The sequence below is a fragment of the Oncorhynchus masou genome, chromosome 31 (assembly GCF_036934945.1).
Source record: "Oncorhynchus masou masou isolate Uvic2021 chromosome 31, UVic_Omas_1.1, whole genome shotgun sequence".
NCBI lineage: Eukaryota > Metazoa > Chordata > Actinopteri > Salmoniformes > Salmonidae > Oncorhynchus > Oncorhynchus masou.
Window position 1 is genome coordinate 40,484,935 of NC_088242.1, and position 27,282 is coordinate 40,512,216.

General features: G+C 44.2%; 1 protein-coding gene across 3 annotated transcripts in view; it reads right to left on the reverse strand.

Annotated features, from left to right (window-relative positions):
- eif3c (eukaryotic translation initiation factor 3, subunit C) overlaps positions 1-17,645 on the reverse strand; it is a 35,799-nt gene extending 18,154 nt beyond the window's left edge. For all 3 annotated transcript variants that reach the window (XM_064950976.1, XM_064950977.1, XM_064950974.1), the window contains exons 1-11: positions 17,492-17,645; positions 13,500-13,620; positions 13,348-13,413; positions 9,248-9,437; positions 7,447-7,572; positions 3,680-3,740; positions 2,793-2,911; positions 2,420-2,547; positions 1,923-2,085; positions 1,427-1,518; positions 979-1,120 (exon numbers count right to left, since the gene is read on the reverse strand). In XM_064950976.1, coding sequence (XP_064807048.1) covers positions 979-1,120; positions 1,427-1,518; positions 1,923-2,085; positions 2,420-2,547; positions 2,793-2,911; positions 3,680-3,740; positions 7,447-7,572; positions 9,248-9,437; positions 13,348-13,413; positions 13,500-13,600 — 1,188 coding nt within the window. In that variant the 5' untranslated portion in view covers positions 13,601-13,620; positions 17,492-17,645. The remainder of the gene's footprint in view (positions 1-978; positions 1,121-1,426; positions 1,519-1,922; positions 2,086-2,419; positions 2,548-2,792; positions 2,912-3,679; positions 3,741-7,446; positions 7,573-9,247; positions 9,438-13,347; positions 13,414-13,499; positions 13,621-17,491) is intronic.
- Positions 17,646-27,282: the final 9,637 nt, after the last annotated feature.

The window sequence follows — 27,282 nt, forward strand, 5'->3', positions numbered from 1 at the left end:
ACTTCAGGGTCATCTTTGGTCTTTTTGTTGCCTCTGATTAATGCCATCCTTGCCTGGTCCGTGACTTGTGGTGGACTGCCCTCTCTTGGCAGGTTTGTGGTAGCATATTCTTTCCATTTTTTAATAATGGATTTAAATGGTGCTCCGTGGGATATTCAAAGTTTCTGATATTTAAAAAACCCCAACTCTGATCTGTACTTCTCCACAACTTCGTCCCTGACCTGTTTGGAGAGCTCCTTGGTATTCATAGTGCCGCTTGATGGGTGGTGCTCCTTCGTGGTGTAGCAGACTCAGGGGCCTTTCATAACAGGTGTATATATACTGAGATCATGTGACACTTAGATTGCACACAGGTGGACTTTAACTAATTGTGACTGAAGATAATTGGTTACACCAGATCTTATTTAGGTGCTTCATAGCAAAGGGGGAGAATACATATGCAGCCATCACCTTTCCGTTTTTATCATTTAAAAAAAAAAACAAGTTATTTTGTTTCACTTCACCAATTTGGACAATTTTGTGTATGTCCATTACTACATGAAATCGAAGTAAAAATCCATTTCAATCACAGGTTGTAATGCAACAAAATAGGAAAAATGCCAAGGGAGGTGAATACTTCTGCAAGGAACTGTAAATTGCGAGAAGACATTTCTAAAAATGGGCAAAGTACAACTTGAACTTGTCCAATAAGTTAAGTTGTACCCTTTTAACCCCCAACTACTATTGGGGATAGAATAGCCATTATTGCAGGATTCTCAGAATTTTTTCTTTTCCCCTCTCTCCTTTCATAGAGGTGGCGGAAATAAGGTCGCTCAGGCTCAGCCCCATAAGAAACGGAAAGTCTGTCCCGTTGGCACAGCCACACATCCATGGAGGCAGATGGGTGGTACGAAAAACAGGAAGGTTTTAGCATTTGGCAATTAGTCATTTAAAAATTAAGCATTTCACAAATGATCATTTAACAGCAGTGCATCTGACCTTCATGAAGGCGGCCAGGTTGGGGTTGTAGTCGTACAGTGAGGCGATGATGTTGAACTTGATCTTGACCAGGATGCCCTCACCCAGGTTGTTCTCGTTGGAGATGTTGGCCAGAGCGTGGAGAAGTTCAATCTGGGCAGCTCTGAACAGAGCAGAAGTAGACGTGGTGGTAGACAGAACAGGGGGTGTAGGAACAGCGTTAGGTTAGTTTTGGGTCTTCTCAGGCGTTGGTGTCATATCGGCTTAGGCTTTGTCTGGTCGCAAAAGAAACCCCAAAACCCTACGGGCTTTGCTATATCAGTGAAAGGCTAAAACGTTGTCTAGACCTAGGAAGAACCGATACCATATTGCTTCCTTCAGCCTGGATTTCAGATCTACAAAGGGTGAGAAGTGACTAGGGGCTAATTTTGGGACAGAGCATATGTAAATGTGGTCAAATGAGTAGTACCTGTCTGTTCCCTTCTTTCCACGGGCCTGCAGAATCTCATTGAGTTTCTTTACCACAACTGTTGTGTTGATCTCTGTTCCTTTGGCAAACATCTTAAGATTCCCCTGCCGGGAGAAGCAATTAGCGCACAACACACATCCTCTGGCAGGTTTGGGTCTGTATAAAAGAGTCTCGGAGGAGTGCTAATCTAGGATCAGGTTCATTACAATCTGTAGACTTGATCCTAGATTAGCAGCACTTCTACTCATAAGCGTTATGTCTCTGGGCCCAAGTCTATGGGACCATTGGGCCGTGTTCATTTGGGCATGCAACAGAAAATGTATTACAACATTTTACAACGGAAAATGAAAATTAGCATTTCTTGTTGGTAAAGTCCAAGTGGTTGCTCTCCGTTTCAACCAGTTTTCTTACATTTGGTGCCTAATGAATACAAACCATATATACAGATAAGTGTAGTGAGGATACTCTATTGTCATGCCACGACTTGATCACCCACCTTGACAAGGGGCACTCCTCCCTTCACCTTCTCCCATTCGCCTTCACCCTCCTCTTGGGCCTCTTCCTCTGCCTCTTCCTCCAGCCGCTCCTTCCGCCTGTGTCTCTTCTTCCTATCCTCCTTTTTCTTCTCGCTGGTGTGTCGCTCTGCCTCACTACCGGGCCTGTAGAGACAGAATGGGGTGTTGTAAATACATTAGTCAGACAGTGTCTAAAACTTCTAGAGCAGCGGTAGGCAACTAGATTCTGTTGTCAGCTGATTTCTTCCCAGAACAGAAATCACGGGTCTGAATATGGCCCGCACAAAATCTGTTGCTGACCCCTACTCTAGAGCATAGTTTTACAGAGAGCTACTGAATGAAAGAAAGAGGCAGGATGTTTAGAATTAGAGCAATGTTCAGCTACACAGGCAGTGATGGGACAGAATGATTGTGGATTGAGTCTAACGCGTGAGGTACAAAGGATGTTGTAGTAAAAAGAACAGGGAAAGGGACTGACTTCTTCAGGAAGATTTGGGCCATGGAGGCATTCTTGCCCTCTTCGTCTTCACTACCACTGCCGCTTTCCGCGGTGTCCGAGTCCCAGTCTTCGTCATCCTCATCACTGCTGCTGGAAGCCTCCTTGTCCTGTTGAAGACCATGTACACAGTTATTACACACATACACATTAGATTAAAGTGATGGACAATAAAGATGGACTGTCAGCGGGAGAGGGCTTGGTAGGGAGAATGATAGTGCTTTATGATTTGGTAGCCCCTCAGCCAAAACAGAGAAATGTCACACTCATTTAAAAAAAAAAAAAAATTTCAAGCGAGTGTGCTTGCCAATAACTGCGCACTGCAATAGAGCCACTGCCGGCATCATCCTCTTACCGCCGCTGCCTTCAGGAACTTGCTGGCATCCGGCGGAGGCGCTGCCACCTCGGCAGCCGGTTTCTTCTTCAGGAAACTCTTGGCAACCCCCGGCACTTCGTCGCTATCTGACGACGACCCTACAGACACCAAGGTGATGAGAAAGACAACGGCAGTTAAAACAGTGGCTCCATGTATCAATGGTGCACTGCGATTGGAAAGTCAAATCATACCACTCTAAAAATGGGCCCAATGGCACTCTGCTTGTCACTCAGCATTAAGGAAATGATTGGGGGTAAAGTATAAAGTAGTCTTCCAAAACAGTTCGGAAGCGTTTGTGCATCTATTATGACAACAATTTGTGATGTTCGTTTTGGATATCGGTAAGGGTTTAAGTCGGTAGCCCAAGTTTACGCCCCTTCGTCAGTGATTGGTCAACATTAGGGAGTCTTCAGTAAAGGCTTTGTCATTCAATGAGAGACTACTAATTTTAATGCACATTGTTTTCATTGAGAAATACTGCAACAAACATCTTAGTTGGGTGTAAAATTGAGCGACTAAGATCTCCTCAGAAAAAACGTCAATTAAATGGGATGAGTTATCTTTTTTGAGGAAATGTATACTGGCTACAACTTCTCTAAAATGGACGAAGTACTATGGCAGCAGTCTTAAGGGACTTATTCAGTTCGCCTAGCCGAACAGACGCATGTCAATGCCTTAGGGCCTTGCAATAGATTTGTGTCCTGTCCAGGGGCTGTACTAGTACATGAAGCTGCCTCATTATACCGAAACAGGAGGCAGTACCATGTCGGTCAGTTCTGGCTTTAACAAAAGCAGACTCGAGTCTTCCATTACTGGTATTTACTGTAGGCTCTAGGTGCAATGAAAAGGTGTGGTAAGAAACTCACCTGAGTCGACATCATACTTCTCCTCCTCCTCCTCCTCCTCATCCGCTGACGCCATTGGGTTCTGAAAGAGAGGGAGAAAAGTAAGATTGCCATTATGTCAACGGGCCATTAGTAGGAACTAAGCGTCTCACCCTTAATCGGAGTATCTTGGGAAAGGTTCGTTATTAAGTTGAAATCACAAGGGGGGTGTTGGATTGAATTTATGCGTGCAGGAGTTACTTCAGACTGCAGAGTGTATGCCAGCATAATTGTCATGAAATGCCATTAAACTAGAGTGCATTAAAGTATTCAAGTATTCTTATTCTAAAATTAATTAAATAGTTTCCTCATCTACTCACAATACCCCATAATGACAAAACGATAACAGTTTAAGAATGTTTTCAAATGTATTCATTTTGGTTTAAAATACCTCATTTACAATCTCCGCAGCCCTCCACCAATCAGGCCTTTATGGTAGAGTAGCCAGACAGAAGTCAATCATCAGTAAAAAGGCACCTAAAGATTCTCAGACCATGAGAAACGAGATTCACTGGTCTGATGAAACCAAGATTGAACTCTTTGGCCTGAATGCCAAGTCTGGAGAAAACCAGGCACCATCCCCAAGGTGAAGCATGGTGGTGGAAGCATCATGCTGTGATGTTTTTCAACAGTAGGGACTGGGAGACAAGGCTTTACACCCCCTGCTATATTGTGGAAAAAGAGTTACTTGTCTAACAGAAAAAAAGAGTGTGTTCTTTAATGGAAGCCTCTCCAACAATCCAGGTAGAATCAGGAATTACCCAGGGCAGCTGTAGAAGCCCATTACTTTAAAAAAAAAAAAAATCTTTACTAACGACATGCCACTGGCGTTCAGTAATGCCAGAGTGTCTATGTACTCAGATGACTCAACACTATAGATGTCAGCTACTACAGCGACTGAAATGACAGCAACACTCAAAGAGCTGCAACCCATTTCAGGGTGGGTGGCAAGGAATAAGTTAGTCCTAAATATTTCTAAAACTAAAAGCATTGTATTTGGGACAAATCATTCACTAAAACCTAAAACATCAACTAAATCTTGTAATAAATAATGTGGACATTGAGCAAGTTGCGGTGACTAAACTGCTGGCAGTAACACTGGATTGCAAACGGTCATGGTCAAAACATATTGATACTACAGTATCTAGGATGGGGAGAAGTATGTCCATAATAAGGCCCTGCTCTACCTTCTAGGCAGCACTATCAACAAGGCAGGTCCTACAGGCCCTAGTTTCTAACTTCTTAACATCAGAAGCCTCCTCCCTAAGTTTGTTTTACTCACTGCTTTAGCACACACCGCCAATCCTGATGTCCTTGCCGTGTCTGAATTCTGGCCTAGGAAGGACACCAAAAATTCCGACATTTCCATCCCCAATTACAACATTTTCAGTCAAGACAGAACTGCTAAAGGGGGCGGAATTGCAATCTACTGCAGAGATACAGTTTGAGCATCTACTTTTAAAAATCCATCTCACCATATGTGAATTGATTGCCCCCCCATCTATCAGAGTACGTACTGCTAGGTGACCTCAATTGGGATATGCTTCATAACACCCCGGCCGTCCAACAACCTAAGCTAGATGCCCTCAATCTCACACAAATTATCAAAGAGCCTACCAGATACAACCCCAAATCCATTAACATAGGCACCCTCATAAATATCATCCTGACCAACTGGCCCTCTAAATGGTTTTCAACCAGGATCTCAATGATCACTGCCTGCGTCCGTTATGGGTCTGTGGTCAGCCAATTGGATGCAGGCCTATCACAGTGCCACCCGTTTTGTCACCAAAGCCCGAAATACTACCCACCACTGCGACCTGTATGGTCTCGTTGGCTGGTCCTCGCTACATATTCATCACCAAACCCACCGTCGCTTATGTCAGCTTACTGGTCACCATAGCAACAACCACCCGTAGCACGCGCTCCAGCAGGTATATGGTCACCACCAAAGCCAATTTCTCCTTTGGTCGCCTTTCCTTCCAGTTCTCTGATGCCAATAACTGGAACGAATTGCAAAAATCAGTTGGAGACGTATCTCCCTCACTAACTATAAGCATCAGCTGTCAGAGCAGCTTACCGATTGCCGCAGCTGTATACAGCCCATCCATCCAACCACCTACCTACCTACCTCACCCCCATTTGTTTTTCTGCTCATTTGCACACCAGTATTTCTACTTGCACATCTATCACTCCAGTGTAAATTGCTAAATGGTAATTACGTCGCCACTATTGGCCTACTTATTGCCTTACTTCATTTGCACACACTGTATACAGACTTTTCTGTTGTGTTATTGACTGTACGTTTGTTTATCCCATCTGTTGTCACGCTTTATCTTGGCCACGTCATAGTTTTAAATGAGAACTTGTTCTCAACTGGCATACCTGGTTAAATAAAGGTGAAGAAAACAATAATAGCAGCAGCTAATGGGGATCCATAATGAAGGTCTGAGGCAAAGATGAATGGAGAGATCCTCGATGAAAACCTGCTCCAGAGCACTCAGGACCTCAGACTGGGGCGTAGGTTCACCTAACAGGACAATCACCATATGTACACAGCCAAGACAACGCAGGAGTGGCTTCGGGACAAGTCTCCGAAAGTCCTTGAGTGGGCCTGGCAGAGCTAAGACTTGAACCCAATGGAACATCTCTGGAAATACCTGAAAATAGCTGTGCAGCAACGCTCTCCATCCAACCTGACAGCGCTTGATGGGATCTGCAGAAAGGAATGGGAGAAACTCCCCAAATACATGTTTGCTAAGCTTGTAGCGTCATACCCAAGAAGACTCCAGGCTGTAAACGCTGCCAAAAGTGCTTAAACTAGGTAGAGTAAAGCATCTCAATACTTATGTACATGTGATGTCAGTTTATTTTTAATGCATTGGCAAAAATATTGAAAAACCTGTTTCTGCTTTTCATTATGGGGTATTGTGTGTAGATTTAAGTACATTTTAGAACAAAATGTGGAAATATACTTTCCGAATGCACTGTGTATTCTCTTGAATTCTCTATTTTCCCAGTCGTAGTCTAGACTACATGCCCATGATCGTAGGTAGGCTGCTGCATTGATATCAAATAGGTCGCCGTCAGATCAACAGCCTACTGCCCAATGTGTGTTTTTACTCATAGAATTTTACTTAGCGAAGTACGGACTACGACAACAATTCTTCGACTTACCTTTCTACAACCGATCCACTTAAATCGCTAAACCACATTTGATTCATTTGAACCACCAACCATGCATTTTGTTTGAACTCTAATCAGCTGTAAGCAACAACGATGAAAGAAATTCAGAAAAACTGAATTCCGAAACACAATCCAGTTTATAAATGTACTAGAATGTTGCTGCATTAATGATAAGACATTATCGCTTTTCATTAATTTGAAACATTTAAAAACACAACTGATATTATGGGGTATTGTGTACAGGCCAGTGACAAAACCTCAATTTAATTAACTCTTGGAACTACCCATCCCAGATCCGGGAGAATTGTCATCAACTACACTAATTAGCATAGTCAAAATGATATGAAAATATTCATATAATACAATTTTACCTCAGGCTGTAACACATTATGGAAGAAATCAAGGTGTGAATACTTTCTGAAGGCACTGAATGTTCAAAAAAAGGTGCCATAATGAATATCTAGATTCTTCAATGGAGCCTCATATGTGCGTTCCTTATTGGTAAGTGTTATACAGCTTCTTAAGAATCTACCATCCTGTGTTGTTGTAGTGAAAAGCCTCACCTCCTTATAGCTGGTGATTTCCGTCTCGTAATCCCTGTTGTACTTGCGGATCTTCTGCCGCAGGGTGCTGAGGGCTTTGGCGTTGTTCTTGTTCATCTTCTTCTTGCCTTCTTTGTCCTCCCAAAGCTGTAGGGAAACATGAAAAATGCCTTTAGGGATAGTGTTAAGAATGTGTCTTCATAAATCACAGCGTTCCGGTCATTACTTCATGTTTTTTCTTCTTCTATCGATAACGTCTGTGCATATTTTTCATTTTCATAGTTTGGAAAACCTCACATCAACAGATCAAGACCTTGGGACTACAAGGTTCTCTCTGAATTTTTTGTAAAATGTGTTAGTTACATAATTGATCTTTAGATGGTTTTTCAAACAAATACAACATTTGAACTTGGCAAAATAAGGGCCTATGTGCAAACCAATTACAAGCCAGAACAAATACAGATCACATTTAGTTTGTTCCTACGAGCACTACACAATAGATCCAAATAATCAATCAATCTTGAGGAGTTGGTTGTTTGAATCAGCTGTGCAGTGCTAGAGCAAAAACCATAATGCGCATCCATGGTGGGGCCCCATGAACAAGTTTGGGAAACCGTGATCTAGGCTAGCCAACAACAATGGCTGGCAAGCAACAGCAACAAAAAAGTAAATGGTGTTGTCATGATGTTAACACATTTACTCATGTATTTGACGATGTGTTCTGACTATCTAATGAAACAAAAATAGAACCGTTTGGCCATAATGACCATCGTTAAGTTTGGAGGAAAAAGGGGGAGGATTGCAAGCCGAAAGACACCATCCCAACCGTGAAGCACGGGGGTGGTAGCATCATGTTGTGGGGGTGCTTTGATGCAGGAGGGACTGGTGCACTTCACAAAATAGAAGGCAACATGAGGATGGAAAATTATGTGGATATATTGAAGCAACATCTCAAGACATCGGTCAGGAAGTTAAAGCTTGGTCACAAATGGGTCTTCCAAATAGACAATGACCCCAAGCATACTTCCAAAGTTGTGGCAAAATGGTTTAAGGACAACAAAGTCAAGGTATTGGAGCGGCCTTCACAAAGCCCTGACCTCAATCCTATAGAACATTTGCGAGCAGAACTGAAAAAGTGTGTGTGAGGAAGGAGGCCTATAAACCTGACAGTTACACCAGCTCTGTCAGGAGGAACGGGCCAAAATTCACTCAACTTATTATGGGAAGCTTGTGGAAGGCTACATTTTTGACCCAAGTTAAACAATTTAAAAGGTAATGCTACCAAATACTTTTATTTATTTATTTTACCTTTATTTTATTAGGCAAGTCAGTGAAGAACAAATTCTTGTTTTCAATGACGGCCTAGGAACAGTGGGTTAACTGCCTGTTCAGGGGCAGAACGACAGATTTTGTACCCTGTCAGCTCGGGGATTTGAACTTAAAACCTTTCGGTTACTAGTCCAATGCTCTAACCACTAGGCTACCCTGCCGCCCCAATTGAGTGCATGTAAACTTCTGACACACTGGGAATAATAAGCTGAAATAAATATAAGCTGAAATAAATCACTACTATTTTTCTGACATTACACATTCTTAAAATAAAGTGGTGAACTGAACTAAGACAGGGAATTTTTACCAGGATTAGTGTCAGGAATTGTGAAAAACTGAGTTTAAATGTATTTGGTTAAGGTGTATGTAAACTTCCAACTTCAACTGTTTTTGCTTGACAATCACTGGCTGACAATTTTGTGACCTCCACAGCCCTAGTTGCACCCCCCGAGCAGTTTGACATGCAGAGAAAGTGTGAACTGTGGAGGTTTACCTGATTCAAATAGTCCTCCAGGTCGGCCAGAAGACGGATGTAGAAAGGGGGCACCCCTTCCTTGTCCACTATAGTCTTGCTTTTGAGGAACGCTCGACATAGCTGCTCAAACTCCTCCAGACACTTGGACATGTCTCGGATCTTCATGGCGTTGCGGATCGTCTTGATCAGGTTTGTTAGCTCCTCAAACCTGGTATATAAGAATTGGTTAGATGGCATAGTCCAGGGCAGGCATACTAACACCACATACTGTCTGAGGCAGTCCAGTCAAGGGACACTAGTCAGGTCCCAGATACAGTACCAGTCAAAAGTTAGGACATACCTACTCATTCAAGGGTTTTTACAGACAGGCAGCAAAACAAATGATAGTGGGACTAACCCAAAACCAGATGAGATAGCATGGCTACCACAGCATTGTGCAGCTAATTAAGTGTGCCTTGAATTCTAAATAAATCAAAGTTCTTGAAATCTTCCGCATTGACTGACTTTCATGTCTTAAAGTAATGACGGACTGTCGTGGCTCTCTGCTTATTTGAGCAGTTTTTTCCCCATCCAGATTATCTTCTGTATACTACCCCTAACTTGTCACAACACAACTGATTAGCACAAACACATTAAGGAAAGAAATGACACAGATGAACTTAAGGCACACCAGTTACTTGAAATGCATTCCAGGTGACTATCCCTAAGCTGGTTGAGAGAATGCAAAGCTGTCATCAAGGCAAAGGGTGGCTACTTTGAAGTTTCTCAAATATAAAACATATTTGGGTTTGTTGAACACTTTTTCGTTACATGATTCCATTATTCATTATTCTACAATGTAGAAAACGGTAAAAATAAAGAGAAACCCTGAAATGAGTAGGTGTCCAACCTTTTGACTGGCACTGTATGTTTATGCTGTACAGCCAACTCCTATGGGTGGTAGCCTGGTCCCAGATTAGTTATGCAAGGGTTGCATATTTTGGGGAACATTCAGAGGTAGAAACTTTCCGTGGGAATATGCTAATTAATATTAATACCATTTAAATGTTGATGTTTTTTGCATTGGATATATTTACCATATCACATGGAGACAGAAACATTTTACCTCATCATAAGTAGACAATTGCAAATGATTAAATCCTTCCATCAGAAGAAAAAAAGAATAATAATTTAGTTACGAATTGAACTTCATTAAATTAGTTGACTCTTCACATGGGATGACTTCACTGAACAACAACAAAGGGAATATTGAATGATCCCCAATGATCCATCGCATGTCTCAAAAACATTTAACATACATCTGTAAAATGATTGTCTAGAAACTAAAGCTTTGGTTGTCTTCCTCAGGTTTCCATGTCTTCTCCCTGGACCTCCTCAATGTCCATCTCTTGAACATCAGACTCTGAGGCCTCATCTTCACTGTCACTTTCCAACCTTGAGGATAACTAGTTATCAGGCTCAAAAAGCCTCAAATTTGCCCAGACAGCCACCAATTTTTCTACCCTTGGACCAGTTGCGCTCTAAGGTGGCTGATGTTGGTGGAATTTGGAGGATGATGGAGGCAACAGGGGAAAGAGCCTCAGATCCACACAGTCCCTTCCACCAGGTGGCCGATGAGATATATTGTCACGACTGCCAAATTGCATCTCCATCCCAAGACCGCGCTTGGAAGTCTACTTTGCCAGACTGCCAAGAACCTTGCCCTCATCCAGGCCAGGGTGACGAGTCACAGTAAGGATTGCACCATAGGCCTTGTTGATCTCTGCACCAGACAGGATGCTCTTGCCAGCGTACTTGGAGTCCAACGTACACTGTGGCGTGTTTGGGCTTCAGGCAGAAGTCTTCTCCCTTTTTGATGTATTTCAGAACTGCAGTTTCCTCTGCTTGGAGCAACAGTGAAGTGGGCAGTATGGAGTTCTTCTCTTACATCTGCAAGCAGAGTCTGAACATCAGACAGGATGGCATTTTCTCCCTCAATCCATGCAATGGCTACTGCTATAGGTTTCATGAGTTTCAGGCTGCTTACCACTCTCTCCCAAAATACATCATCCAGGAGGATCCTCTTGATGGCGCTGTCCATATCGGCAGACTGTGATATGGCCATTTCTTGGAGACTCCTGCCTCTCCAGGAGACTGTCAAACATGATGATGACAACACCACCCCAATGGGTGTTGCTGGGTAGCTTCAATGTGGTGTTCTTACTCTTCTCACTTTGCTTGGTAGATTGCTGGTATAACTTGATGTCCTTTCACATACCAAACCGTTTCATTGGCTCTCTTGTAGAGGGTATACATTGTTTTCAGATTCAATGCATGAGCAGCAGAGCCAATGGGTGTGCTATGAGGGTAGGACTCCTCCACTTTAGACCAAGCAGCCTTTATGTTCGCAGCATTGTCTGTCACCAGTGCAAATACCTTCTGTGGTCCAAGGTCATTGACAACTGTCTTCAGCTCATCTGCAATGTAGAGACCGGTGTGTTGTCCCTTGTGTCTGTGCTCTTGTAGAATTCTGGTTGAGGGGTGGAGATGTAGTTAATTATTCCTTGCCCACGAACATTCGACCATCCATAATTGATGATTGCAATACAGTCTGCTTTCTCTATGATTTGCTTGACCTTCACTCGAACTCTGTTGAACTCCACATCTAGCAAATGAGTAGATAAAGCATGTCTGGTTGGAGGAGTGTATGCTGGGCGAAGAACATTCAGAAATATTTTCCAATATTTTACACATTGCCTGTGAGCATCAGAGGTGAACCAGTTGCATACACAGCTCGAACAAGACATTCATCAGCATTTCTCTTGACTACGTTCCTCCATTGAGTAAAAAAAAAACATCTGATTCCAGTAGGACCATGAGCTGTTGCTATTGATAAGGTGTCGTCTTCATCATTTTCACCTCAAATAGCAGAGACCTGTCAGAAGTTGCTTATTGTGAGCGCTGAGAAAACTTTATGCACTTGGCCAGATGATTCTGCATCTTTGTTGCATTCTTCACATATGATTTGGCACAGTATTTGCAAATGTACAAAGCTTTTCCTTCTACATTAGCTGCAGTGAAATGTCTCCACACATCAGATAGTGTGCCCATGGCATTTTCTTGTAAAGAGAAGAAAAAATTAATCTGCAAAAAAAATAAAAAATAAAATTCCATGTACAGATAAATAGTTAAGCAGTTATATTAAACAACTTATTTGTAAGATACATGTTTTAAAATGAAACATGTATGGAAACAGGTGAATTAACACTCCTCAGTTAACAGGCTCTAGCAAGCTAAAACCCACATGGTAGCAAAAACTAAGTAGCAGAAATTAAGTTAGAATGACTTAAAACACTGCTGTAGGCTACTATTTACTAGTTAACAACAAATCATGTATGTCATATAAAATATTTTCACCCCACCCATTATTGTAATCAAAATTTACCAGAAAGCATGTAGTCCTTGGCTCAGACAGTGTAATAGTGTGGGCTCAATAGCATCTCATCAGTGTGCAAGATCTTGAGAATCAGCTGTACATATGATGGCAGATTACACTGCACGTCCCCATATTGGTAGTATCTCCACTTACACATCTGCACATTTATCACTCCAGTGGAAATGCTAAATTGTAATTATTTCATCTCTATGGCCTATTTATTGCCTTACCTCCCTAATCTTACTACATCTGCACACTGTACATAGATTCTTCCTACTGTGTTGTTGTTTGTGTCGCACTGCTTTGCTTCATCTTGGATGGGTCGCAGATGTAAATGAGAACTTGTTCTCAACTGGCCTACCTGGTTACATTTTTTAAAAAATGGAAGAGTGCACTGTGCATACAGAGGGTTGCAGTCCCATTGAATTGCCTTGTGTATCCCACAAAAAAGGTTCACTGTTATATAACTTTGACGAATTTAAGCAAAATTCCCCATATTCCCAGGCTTAACTTCCCATGGAAAATGTCCAAGGTTTCTGACCCTTTGCAACCCTAGTTATGCCTATGCTGTATTACCAACTCCTATGATGGTTGATAGCCAAAGGGCACAATAACTACCATAGGAGCTGACTGTACAGCACAACTAGATCAGGGACAAGGCTTAGATGGTTCTTTGGATCATGAAGTAGAGTAAATGCCTGACCTCTTGTCCTTGGCACTGCGCACCACTCTCTTGGTGTCCTCCTCATCGTCACTAAGTAGCAATGACCTGCAGGGACCAAATGTGGAAAAGTGAGAGAGCTGTAGAAACAACAGTTAGTGTGACAGGTTTTGACGAGAGAAAGTAGTACTGACTGCTTGGTGAAAGTAGCTCCCGGTGCTTTAGGGGTGATCTCGTCAGCCGACGAGGAGGATTCAGACTCGCTGTCGGACCCGGTGGCAAAGAAACGTGACATTGCTGAAGGCTGCCGTCAATCTGTGGAAGTAGAATAATGGTATTTTACAATGAGGTTCAAACATCTAGTGTGAAGGAGCAACATAAAATTACAGATAACATTTTTGTTCTAGAACCCACTTCTCTGACCACATACTGTAATTATCTGTAGAAATTCCATGTCAGATGTAGGCCCACATGCAACTGGAAAGCTAACACGCACCAGTTGATCCAGAAAAAGAGGGGAAAATCCCCCACATCATTATTGAAATGATGCAGCTGGCTTGCTGGATGTTAAAGTTTGTCTCATGGCACAAGACTAATAGCTAAATTTCACACTTGCCCTGTGAACAACTACTAGTTAATGTAAGCTAGCTCGCTAGGAAGCAAGCTATGTCTGATTGATGTACAAGTCATAACCAAAACGACAGAATATCCTCACTGGCAAAATAGCTGATATGCCAATCTTATCGTGGTCAGAGCAGCTAGTCAGCTATCTGACAAAGTTGTATAAATAGCTGACAAGCTAGCATGCTAACACTAATGTTAGCTACCGGTAAGCAGAAAAGCATATGGTAGGGCACTACCAGAGCCATATATTTAGAGGTAGGCCAACTTTTAGAATTTTGTTCTAATTCTAAACATTCAGTTACATAGTATTTGTTTAAATATCCCCATGTAATGTAATGAGGTTACATGGTTCATTTAAAATGTTAGTCATTTAAATGCACTGTAATGCTCAGTCTAGACACTGTTGTATAGTATTTTTGTTAAAAAAAAATTTTTTAAATATCCCCCATGTAATTGAGAGTTGGCCTCTGCAGAGTCCCCAACAACCGGATGTTCCATTTCCCCCAAAAACGAGAATAAGAGCCTGTGATGCGACTTCTGGACGTAAACATGGCAACACTCCATATTAAAACGCCTCCTCCACATTTACTGAATTGGTTGAACAGTGCAGAAGAGAAGCTCAACATTTTATTTTTGTCAAGACCGATATGTAGGGGGATCTAGTTTCAGGTGTTTTTTACACCTGCTACGTTAGGATAATGGGGAGCTAACATAGCTGCCACTCAATGCTGTAGTGTCATGTAAATGCATCAATGCAGAAACCCCATTGACAACTCTAAATACATAGATACAGATTGTCATACAGATCAAGACAGCGGAGTGTCATCATGACATTGTGCACATTGGAGTGGACCCACCCAGCTCAATGAATGAGAGAAGACCGATGAAGAGGCGAAGTGAGAGGTTTTAATCCGCCCAAAACAATAAGCCCACGAAGAGAATGGAGGTTAATGAGTGTCGAATTTGGTCAACAAGAAATGTAACTGCTAATTTGTTGAGGCTTATTTTATTGAATAGAAGTTTAGTGGTTTTTACTGATATAAGTTGACGCACATGGCATTTCGGCCACTTTGAAAAATGTAACTTTATATAGGAATAATGCTTGTCAGAGATTAGTGTTGCACAGTATACCAAAACGTCAGTACTTTTCAGATACAAGAACACAAAAAATGGTTTGGTACTACATTTGTATCTTCTTTCGGTACTTCTGTCAAATGTGTCAGACATCATATTCAAATTGAGAGGCTTGAGTTTGTCCAGTAATTTGTCTGAAAGTTCTTTAGGGGCCAATAGCTAGCCAGGCTACTTGTGCATGCAGCTGACAGTGCGAGCCTCATATAGTTTTGCATAAAGAAAATATAAGTACTCTTTTGATATTTAATGTTGTGTTTTATTGTTTTGAAGAAATGTAATATACAGTGAACAAAAATATAAACAACATGTAAAGTGTTATTCCCATGTTTCATGAGCTGAAATAAAAGATCCAGAAATGTCCCATTGTCACAAAAAGCTGATTTCTCTCGAATCTGCTCAAATTTGTTTACATTCCTGTTAGTCAGCATTTCTCCTTTGCCAAGATAATCCATCAATAACCTGATTAAACGGCATGATCATTACACAGGTGCACCGTGCGCTGGGGACAATGTAAGGTCACTTATATTTTGTAACAACGCCACAGATGTCTCAAGTTGAGGGTGCATCAACCAGAGCTTTTGCCAGATAATTAAATGTTAATTTCTCTACCATACGCCGCCTCAAACTTAATTTGAGTGAATTTGGCAGTACGTCCAACCAGTCTCACAATCGCAGACGACGTGTATGGCTTCGTGTGGTTTGCTGATGTCAACGCTGTGAATAGAGTGCCCCATGGTGGCTTTAAGGTTATGGTACGGGCAGGCATAAGCTACGGACAACAAACACGATCGCATTTTATTAATGGCAATTTGAATGCATAGAGATACCGTGATAAGATCATGAGGGCCATTTTAGTGCCATTCAACTGCCACCATCACCTCATGTTAATGCACGGCCCCATGTCACAAGAATCTGTACACAATTCCTGGAAGCTGAAAAGATCCCAGTTCTTCCATGGCCTGCATACTCACCAGACATGCCAGCCATTGAGCATGTTCGGGGATGCTCTGGATCGGCATGTACAGCGTGGTCCAGTTCCGGCCAATGTCCAGCAACTTCGCACAGCCATTGAAGAGTGGAACATCTCATAGGCCATAAACAACCTAATCAACTCTATGCAAAGGAGATGTATCGCACTGCTTAAGGCAAATGCTGGTCACACGAGATTGTGACTGGTTTTCTGGTCCACGCCCCTACCCTTTTTAATATATCTGTGACCAACATATGCATGTCTGTATTCCCAGTCATGTAAAATCTTTAGATCAGAGCCTATTAAAATTGATTTCAATTGACCGATTTCCTTTTATTAATTGTAACTCAGTAAAATCTCAAATTGCTGCGTTGATATTTCTGTTCAGTATAAAATTTGTTTTATTTGTTCTACCAGTTATCAACATGTTCAAAGTTTTTTTTATTAAGCCCAGTGGTTATTCTGCATCTTTAGTGAATAGGCATATTTTTTTGCCATGGTATCATTTTGTATTGAGTACCGTTTTGGTATCATGTGTCAAACATGTGGCATTGTGACAACACTAAGAGAGAGAGGACTCACAGCTCTGTGTTCATTCTAGAATGAACACAGAAATTGGGTGCATCCACCATTTTAAAAGTAGTCAACTGGTTGGGGATTCCTTTGAGTCCGGACCAAAACAGCCAATGAAGAAAATTCAATACTTTTAAATGGAGATGGTCTTGATCACACGCATCTGCCCTCTCATTGGCTAGAATGGTCCCACCTGAACTCGCCTCCTCCCGTATGCCTTCCATCTTTGAGGACATGCATTTCCATTGTTAAAACCATCACTCGAATATCTTGTCAATAGACAATCTTTGGATTAGATTTGAAATAGACAATATGGCGGCGTACGCATTGCTAGATTAATTCACGGGGGAAAACATTCGTTTTAATAACGGAGCATTTTCTAAATTCCAACGTACCATCTGCAACTGGACATTTTAGAATAAATGTTTGGCCGAATCGAGAACTAAAAAATTAGAAAAATACTAGGTTTACGGAAAAACAAATTATCTAGCGAAGTTCTGGATCGGCAAACTCCCAGTAGAAATGGATACCAAATCTTTGGTTAAAAATCACATTATCGGGTATAAGAATCTGTAGCTGGCAATAAATGCATGGCTCTGGCCACGATCATCCATTACTGGCAGAGTAAGTCTGCCTATTAATTAATTCAAAAACTAGTTAGCAAGTAAACTAACCATTGGTTTCACATATTCCTCGCACTGTGAAATGGTAAAGGGTATATCTAGCGAACAAGTTCGCTTCCTTTTCAAGGCAACAACAACGACGACGACCCGCTAGCTAGTGTGCTGCTGACGCACTCCTACTAGGCCCAGACATGCCTAGACAAAACGTTACCAGCAAATGTAAATTAAACACTGCTCCAACTAATAATTACAAGGGACTCACCTATGTCCAGGAAAAACCTTCTGTTGTGTGTCTGACCAGTTGGGAATGATTTCTACTCCACCTTTGCAATTTTACGGGTACAGCACTCGAGTGCAAAGCCTCTGTCAGGCACTGGCTTCAGGAAAGGGGTACAACGTGGTTCCAGGGACGTGACGTCACTTCCTCTTCTTCTTCAGTGGGGTTTATCGGCGGTTGGCATCCAACGTTATGGTGCATTACCGCCACCAACTGTACTGGAGTGTGGGCCAGAGACAGAGAGAAATTAAATGATAACAAAATATTTGAGACTATATCTGATCACGTTCTAATCATTAAACGAGTTTACTGTTTCCCCTTCTCCCTCATACTAGATCTCAACCTAAAAATAAAAAAAAAAAACGTTAAAACATATTTTTTTTTTAATGACCGGTCATTAGAAATGAATGGGTGAGACTACAATTAGTGTAGCTTAACTTGCAACAGTATGGCCATCAGCTCAGCCGTATATACAGCCAGATGATCTGTAATACGTTACCCAGTGCATCCTGTCCTTGGATCTTTAAAACCATCTGTGTAAAAGGCCATAAAATCCTGATGCACAGTATCCAGACCTCTCTTAAACCAATCAGATGGATCAACACCCTCCCTATCTTTCTGTAGTCTCTCCCGATGGATCAACACCCTCCCTATCTTTCTGTAGTCTCTCCAGATGGATCAACACCCTACCTATCTTTCTGTAGTCTCTCCAGATGGATCAACACCCTCCCTATCTTTCTGTAGTTTCTCCAGATGGATCAACACCCTCCCTATCTTTCTGTAGTCTCTCCAGATGGATCAACACCCTCCCTATCTTTCTGTAGTCTCTCCAACACTTCTAGATCATATCAAATGTTATTGGTCACATAGACATGGTTAGCAGATGTTATTGCGAGTGTAGCGAAGTGGCCAATGATTTCAAGTCTGTATATAGACAGCAGAGTTAGTGATGGCTGTTTAACAGTCTGATGGCCTTGAGATAGAAGCTGTTTTTCAGTTTCTCGGGCACAGATTTGATGCACCTGCACTGACCTCGCCTTCTGGATGGTAGCGAGGTGAACAGGCTGCTCGGGTGGTTGTTGTCCTTGATGATCTTTTTGGCCTTCCTGTGACATCGAGTGCTGTAGATGTACTGGAGGGCAGGCAGTTTGCCCCCGGTGATGCGTTGTGCAGACCTCACTACCCTCTGGAGAGACCTGCAGTTGTGGGCGGTGCAGTTGCCATACCATGCGGTGATACAGCCCAACAGGATGCTGCTCTCAATTGTGCATCTGTAAAGGTTTGTGAGGGTTTTAGGTGACAAGCCAAATTTCTTCAGCCTCCTGAGGTTGAAGAGGCGCTATTGCGCCTTCTTCACCACAATGTCTGTGTGGGTGAACCATTTCAGTTTGTCAGTGATGTTTACGCTGAGGAACTTAAAACTTTCCACCTTCTCCACTGCTGTCCTGTCAATGTGGATAGGGGGTGCTTCCTCTGCTGTTTCCTGAAGTCCACGATCATCTCCTTTGTTTTGTTGACGTTGAGTGAGAGGTTGTTTTCCTGACACCACACTCTGAGTGCCCTCATCTCCTCCCTGTAGGCTGTCTCGTCGTTATTGTTAATCAAGCCTACTACTGTAGTGACGTCTGTTAACATGATGATTGAGTTGGAGGCATGCATGGCCACACAGTTATGGGTGAACAGGGTGTACAGGAAGGGGCTGAGCACGGACCATTATTGGGCCCCAGTGTTGAGGATCAGCGGAGTGGAGATGTTGTTTCCTACCCTTACCACCTGGGGGAGACCCGTCAGGAAGTCCAGGACCCTGCTGCACAGGGTGGGGTTCAGACCCAGGTCCTCGAGCCTAATAATGAGCTTGGAGGGTACTGTGGTGTTGAATGCTGAGCTATAGTCAATGAACAACATTCTTACATACTGTAGGTATTCCTCTTGTTCAAATGGGATAGGGCAGTGTGCAGTGTGATGGCGATTGCATCGTCTGTGGACCTATTGGGGCAGTAAGCAAATTGAAGGGGTCTAGGGTGACAGGTAAGGTGAAAGTGATATGGTCCTTGACTAGCCTCTCAAAACACTTCATGATGACAGAAGTGAGTGCTATGGGGCGATAGTCATTTAGTTCAGTTACCTTTGTCTTCTTGGGTACAGGAACAATGGCGGCCATCTTGAAGCATGTGGGGTCAGGAGACTGGGATAGGGAAAGATTGAAGAGATCAAGTCCTGGAGGCGGGAGTAGCCATGGTGGATTTACAGGGATAGCTACCGTTGGACTAAACTTCCTTTCATACAGTCCCATCTCCTTCGACTGGGTATTACCCACACAGCCAAAGCTCATGTTCTGTCTTCGCTCATGTTTCCAGTATGCTTATAAAATCCCTTTTGCAGGATAAGACACCCCATGTCCCTGTAGGTTGACCCAATAATTAACTGCCAGCTACTGTGTCCTAGTCTGCAATGGCACATCCCCCATCTACACCTGTAGTGCAGCCACTTGGGACTTCCGAAACGCCCTATAACATATCTTTGCCATTGTATGATATCTAGCCTGTCCAAATATTTCCGGGCTGCCGAACCATATGCTTTAATACCACAGTCTATTACAGATCAGATCAATGCAACATACATGGTTATCAATGAGGAACTCCTAGCCCCCCCACTCCTTCCCCATCAGATCGGATCAATGAAACATGCATGGTCCTCAATGAGGAACTCCCAGCCCCCCCACTCATTCCCCATCAGAACGGATCATTGCAACATACATGGTCCTCAATGAGGAATTCCCAGCCCGCCCACTCCTTCCCTGTCAGATCAGATCAATGCAACATACATGGTCCTCAATGAGGAACTCCCAGCCCCTCCACTCCTTCCCCATCATATCGGATCAATGCAACATACATGGTCCTCAATGAGGAACTCCCAGCCCCCCCACTCCTTCCCTGTCAGACCGGATCAATGCAACATACATGGTCCTCAATGAGGAACTCCCAGCCCCCCCACTCCTTCACCGTCAGACCGGATCAATGCAACATACATGGTCATCAATGAGGAACTCCCAGCCCCCCCACTCCTTCACCGTCAGATCGGATCAATGCAACATACATGGTCCTCAATGAGGAACTCCCAGCCCCCCCACTCCTTCCCCATCATATAGGATCAATGCAACATACATGGTCCTCAATGAGGAACTCCCAGCCCCCCCCACTCGTTCCCCATCAGATCAGATCAATGCAACATACATCGTCCTCAAAGAGGAACTCCCAGCCCCCCCACTCCTTCCCCGTCAGACCGGATCAATGCAACATACATGGTCCTCAATGAGGAACGCCCAGCCCCCCCACTCCTTCCCCATCAGATCAGATCAATGCAACATACATGGTCCTCAATGAGGAACTCCCAGCCCCCCACTCCTTCCCTGTCAGACCGGATCAATGCAACATACATGGTCCTCAATGAGGAACTCCCAGCCCCCCACTCCTTCCCTGTCAGATCGGATCAATGCAACATACATGGCCCTCAATGAGGAACTCCCAGCCCCTCCACTCCTTCCCTGTCAGACAGGATCAATGCAACATACATGGTCCTCAACGAGGAACTCCCAGCCCCCACACTTCTTCCCTGTCAGATCGGATCAATGCAACATACATGGTCCTCAATGAGGAACTCCCAGCCCCCCACTCCTTCCCTGTCAGAACGGATCAATGCAACATACATGGTCCTCAATGAGGAACTCCCAGCCCCCCACTCCTTCCCTTCCCAATGCAACATACATGGTCCTCAATGAGGAACTCGGTCAGAACAGATCAATGCAACATACATGGTCCTCAATGAGGAACTCCCAGCCCCCCACTCCTTCCCCATCAGATCAGATCAATGCAACATACATGGTCCTCAATGAGGAACTCCCAGCCCCCCACTCCTTCCCCCATCAGACCGGATCAATGCAACATACATGGTCCTCAATGAGGAACTCCCAGCCCCCCACTCCTTCCCCATCAGATCGGATCAATGCAACATACATGGTCCTCAATGAGGAACTCCCAGCCCCCACTCCTTCCCCATCAGACCGGATCAATGCAACATACATGGTCCTCAATGAGGAACTCCCAGCCCCCCACTCCTTCCCTGTCAGACCGGATCAATGCAACATACATGGTCCTCAATGAGGAACTCCCAGCCCCCCACTCCTTCCCTGTCAGACCGGATCAATGCAACATACATGGTCCTCAATGAGGAACTGCCAGCCCCCCACTCCTTCCCCCAGATCAATGCCATACATCCCCTCAATGAGGAACTCCCAGCCCCCCATCCTTCCCCGTCAGATCAATGCAACATACATGGTCCTCAATGAGGAACTCCCAGCCCCCCACTCCTTCCCTGTCAGACCGGATCAATGCAACATACATGGTCCTCAATGAGGAACTCCCAGCCCCCCCACTCCTTCCCCGTCAGATCGGATCAATGCAACATACATGGTCCTCAATGAGGAACTCCCAGCCCCCCACTCCTTCCCTGTCAGACAGGATCAATGCAACATACATGGTCCTCAATGAGGAACTCCCAGCCCCCACACTTCTTCCCTGTCAGATCGGATCAATGCAACATACATGGTCCTCAATGAGGAACTTCCCAGATCGGATCAATGCAACATACATGGTCCTCAATGAGGAACTCCCAGCCCCCCCACTCCTTCCCTGTCAGATCAGATCAATGCAACATACATGGTCCTCAATGAGGAACTCCCAGCCCCCCACTCCTTCCCTCCAGATCAGGATCAATGCAACATACATGGTCCTCAATGAGGAACTCCCAGCCCCCCACTCCTTCCCTGTCAGACAGATCAATGCAACATACATGGTCCTCAATGAGGAACTCCCAGCCCCCCACTCCTTCCCCATCAGATCAGATCAATGCAACATACATGGTCCTCAAGGAACTCCCATCCACCCCACTCCTTCCCATCAGAGGAACTCCCAGAGGAACTCCCCCCCCACCCCCTTCCCCATCAGATCGGATCAATGCAACATACATGGTCCTCAATGAGGAACTCCCAGCCCCCCACCCTTCCCCATCAGACATCAATCAACATACATGGTCCCAATGAGAACTCCCAGCCCCCCACTCAGATGCAATGCAACATACATGGTCCTCAATGAGGAACTCCCAGCCCCCACTCCTTCCCTGTCAGACCGGATCAATGCAACATACATGGTCCTCAATGAGGAACTCCCAGCCCCCACTCCTTCCCCAGACCGGATCAATGCAACATACATCCCCGAGGAACTCCAGCCCCCCATCCTTCCCTGTCAGATCAATGCAACATACATGGTCCTCAATGAGGAACTCCCAGCCCCCCACTCCTTCCCTGTCAGATCAGATCAATGCAACATACATGGTCCTCAATGAGGAACTCCCAGCCCCCCCACTCCTTCCCCATCAGAACGGATCAATGCAACATACATGGTCCTCAATGAGGAACTCCCAGCCCCCCACTCCTTCCCCATCAGATCAGATCAATGCAACATACATGGTCCTCAATGAGGAACTCCCAGCCCCCCACTCCTTCCCCATCAGATCGGATCAATGCAACATACATGGTCCTCAATGAGGAACTCCCAGCCCCCCCACTCCTTCCCCATCATATCGGATCAATGCAACATACATGGTCCTCAATGAGGAACTCCCAGCCCCCCCACTCCTTCCCTGTCAGATCGGATCAATGCAACATACATGGTCCTCAATGAGGAACTCCCAGCCCCCCCACTCCTTCCCCATCAGATCGGATCAATGCAACATACATGGTCCTCAATGAGGAACTCCCAGCCCCCCAGCCCCCTGGTCACTCAATGCAACATACATGGTCCCCTTCCCAGCAATGAGGAACTCCCAGACTCCATCCCTGTCAGACCGGATCAATGCAACATACATGGTCCTCAATGAGGAACTCCCAGCCCCACCACTCCTTCCCCATCAGACCGGATCAATGCAACATACATGGTCCTCAATGAGGAACTCCCAGCCCCCCCACTCCTTCCCCATCAGATCAGATCAATGCAACATACATGGTCCTCAATGAGGAACTCCCAGCCCCCCCACTCCTTCCCTGTCAGACAGGATCAAATCAAATCAAATCAAATTTTTATTTGTCACATACACATGGTTAGCAGATGTTAATGCGAGTGTAGCGAAATGCTTGTGCTTCCAGTTCCGACAATGCAGTAATAACCAACAAGTAATCTAACTAACAATTCCAAAACTAATATCTTATACACAGTGTAAGGGGATAAAGAATATGTACATAAAGATATGAATGAGTGATGGTGCAGAGCAGCATAGGCAAGATACAGTAGATGGTATCGAGTACAGTATATACATATGAGATGAGTATGTAAACAAAGTGGCATAGTTAAAGTGGCTAGTGATACATGTATTACATAAGGATGCAGTAGATGATAGAGTACAGTATATACGTATACATATGAGATGAATAATGTAGGGTATGTAAACATTATATTAGGTAGCATTGTTTAAAGTGGCTAGTGATATATTTTACATCCTTTCCCATCAATTCCCATTATTGAAGTGGCTGGAGTTGAGTCAGTGTGTTGGCAGCAGCCACTCAATGTTAGTGGTTGCTGTTTAACAGTCTGATGGCCTTGAGATAGAAGCTGTTTTTCAGTCTCTTGGTCCCAGCTTTGATGCACCTGTACTGACCTCGCCTTCTGGATGATAGCGGGGTGAACAGGCAGTGGCTCAGGGTGGTGTTGTCCTTGATGATCTTTATGGCCTTCCTGTAACATCAATGCAACATACATGGTCCTCAATGAGGAACTCCCAGCCCCCCCACTCCTTCCCCATCATATCGGATCAATGCAACATACATGGTCCTCAATGAGGAACTCCCAGCCCCCCCACTCCTTCCCCATCAGATCTGATCAATGCAACATACATGGTCCTCAATGAGGAACTCCCAGCCCCCCCACTCCTTCCCCGTCAGACCGGATCAATGCCCCCCCCCCCAAGAGCGTGTTATAGGCATTAAAATCTCCACACCACATTACCTTACTTCTATCCTGGCCCTCCACCCTCTCCAGCAAAAATCTCCACACCACACTACCTTACTTCTATCCTGGCCGTCCACCCTCTCCAGCAAAATTCTCCACACCACATTACCTTACTTCTATCCTGGCCCTCCACCCTCTTCAGCAAAAATCTCCACACCACATTACCTTACTTCTATCCTGGCCCTCCAACCCTCTTCTTCTAGATCCAATATCTGACACAGATTATTTTATTGAACCTTAATTTAACTAGTCAAGTCAGTTAAGAACAAATTCTTATTGACAATGACGCCACCCCGGCCAAATCCTAACCCAGACAATGCTGGGCCAATTGTGCGCCGCCCTATGGGACTCCCAATCACGGCTGGTTGTGATACAGCTTGGAATCGAACCAGGGTCTGTAGTGACGCCTCTAGCACTGAGATGCAGTGGCTTAGACCGCAACGGCACTCTGGGTATTATAGTAGTTCACTACCACTAGCACCCCTCCTCTCAACCAGCCATCTTTGCTGAAGAAAGTCTCCAACCTTGGAGCGTCAAAATAGCGTCAAATTCGTCATGGGAACCACTCGATATGATTGGTCATCGCCCAGCGGTCGCCACTGGTGATTTGCATAAAGTTGGGAAAAGTTTAGATTTTTCACCGCCTCCCACACCACCTCCGCACCGCCCAAAGGTCCCCCGCCCTCTCCGCTTCTCACCTCTTTCCTTCCATTGAAATTTATGTGAAGCGGTGTTACTCCCACCTTTATTTGTACCAATATGATCCATACTTGCTTCACTTTCATCTCCATCACTATCTCCTACCATCTCTGACCTAGTCACAGCACAGCCGAACCGCCGCCACACGGAGTAAAGTTTGATTCTTTGTTTATCAACGATTGATCTCCAGCCACAGCTTCAAACGCAACTTTCTCGTGGTAGAGGAACCACAAATGCGCTCCTTGAGTGACAAGGAGCGGGGCTAAGTATGTGTGGAAAGCGGCATGGAGATAGAGAGAGTGAAGAGAGATTACTCAAGTAGCGAAGTAAACTATAAAAATGGACATTACACACGGTGTATCACATTTAACAAAGCAAACATTCAAATACCGTTATAAGGTAAAGTAAAAACCCAAACCGGTCCATGCAACAACACCGGTATATCGTAAAATACGAATGAATTCATTCACATGGCAGAATACAATTTAACTCTGAATTGCATGATAAAATAAATAATACTACAAAACAAACATACATTCAATATACATTTAAGGAACTATTGTTGTGGATGTTGTTATGAGTTGCTGTTCAATAATTGAGTAATGTAGGGGATGGATGATCTTTGAGCTTGTTCAGTTCTTGCTCTGACAGGTCTGAGTTCTTCTGAGTGTTTTTCTTCCAGAGGTTGTGATGATGGGTTGTGGTCGGAAGTTCCTGTTGTCAGACTGGAGGCAGAGTGCTGAGCTCTTCTCTCAATCAATGGACAGAGGTTGGGGGTTTGAGTGTGCTGATGTGTAGCCGCTGTATCATGGTCCATGGATATTCCAGCATGCTCACTTCTGTATCCACTCCAATTGTCCAGTCATGGTTGAGGTGAGATAGTGTCATTCTGGGGGCGCTGTCTTCAGGTACAGGCCCGAAGTTGGAGGTGTAGATGGTGACGAGGCCGGTGTTTGGGAATGGAATCCACAATCCTGGCAGTGCATTGGCCATGGGCATCTTCTTTCCACTGAGCCACAGAGAACCACAAAGAGTTTCTGGTTAGCATTTTCCACCTGCCGGTCCACTTCAGGTCATCCTGGATAGCAGCAGTTTAACATCAGATGTTGCTTGCAGAGTGTGTCCATTTTGGTACAGGGGTCCCAAAGGGGTTGGGTTGTTTGTAGAGGAAACGATGCAGGACTATGCACTTGTTTGGGTTGAGCTGCATGGAACGCTCATCCACCTAGGAGCACATCTTTTCGTGTTGAAGTCTGGAGAGCCGCCCCACCCTAATACACCTGTAATGTTCATGTCATCACTGTATTTCCACCTGTGATCGAACTTCTGAAGTGTCGATGAGGGACAGGAAGACAAGGGGTTCAAGAAGTGTGACTTGAGCCACTCTAATCAAATCAAATGTTATTTGTCACATGTGCTGGATAGGTGTAGACAGGTGTAGACTTTACAGAGGAATGCTTATTTACAAGGCCTTACAAAACAATGCAGTTTTAAGAAAAAATAAGTATGATGTAAAAAATAGATAAGTAAAAAATAGAAACAATTAAAGAGCAGTAGTAAAATAACAGTAGTGAGGCTATATACAGGGGGTACCGGTACAGAGTCAAGGTGAGGGGGCACAGGTTAGTCGAGGTAATTGAGGTAATATGGACATGTAGGTTGAAGAGTTATAGTTACTATGGATAGATAATAACCAGAGAAGCATCAGTGTCAAGGGGGAGGGGGGAGGGGGAAGGGGGAGGGGGGGGACAATACAAATAGTCTGGGTAGCCATTTTATTTGCTGTTCAGAAGTCTTCTGGCTTCGGGGTAATAGCTGTCATGCACTCTTCACGACTGTCTTGGTGTGTTTCGACCATGAAGTTTTGTTGGTGATGTGGACACCAAGTAACTTGAAGCTCTCAACCTGCTCCACTGCAGCCCCGTCGATGAGAATGGGGGAGTGTTCAGTCCTCCTTTTCCTGTAGTCCACAATCATCTCCTTTGTGTTGATGACGTTGAGGGAAGGGTTGTTATCCTG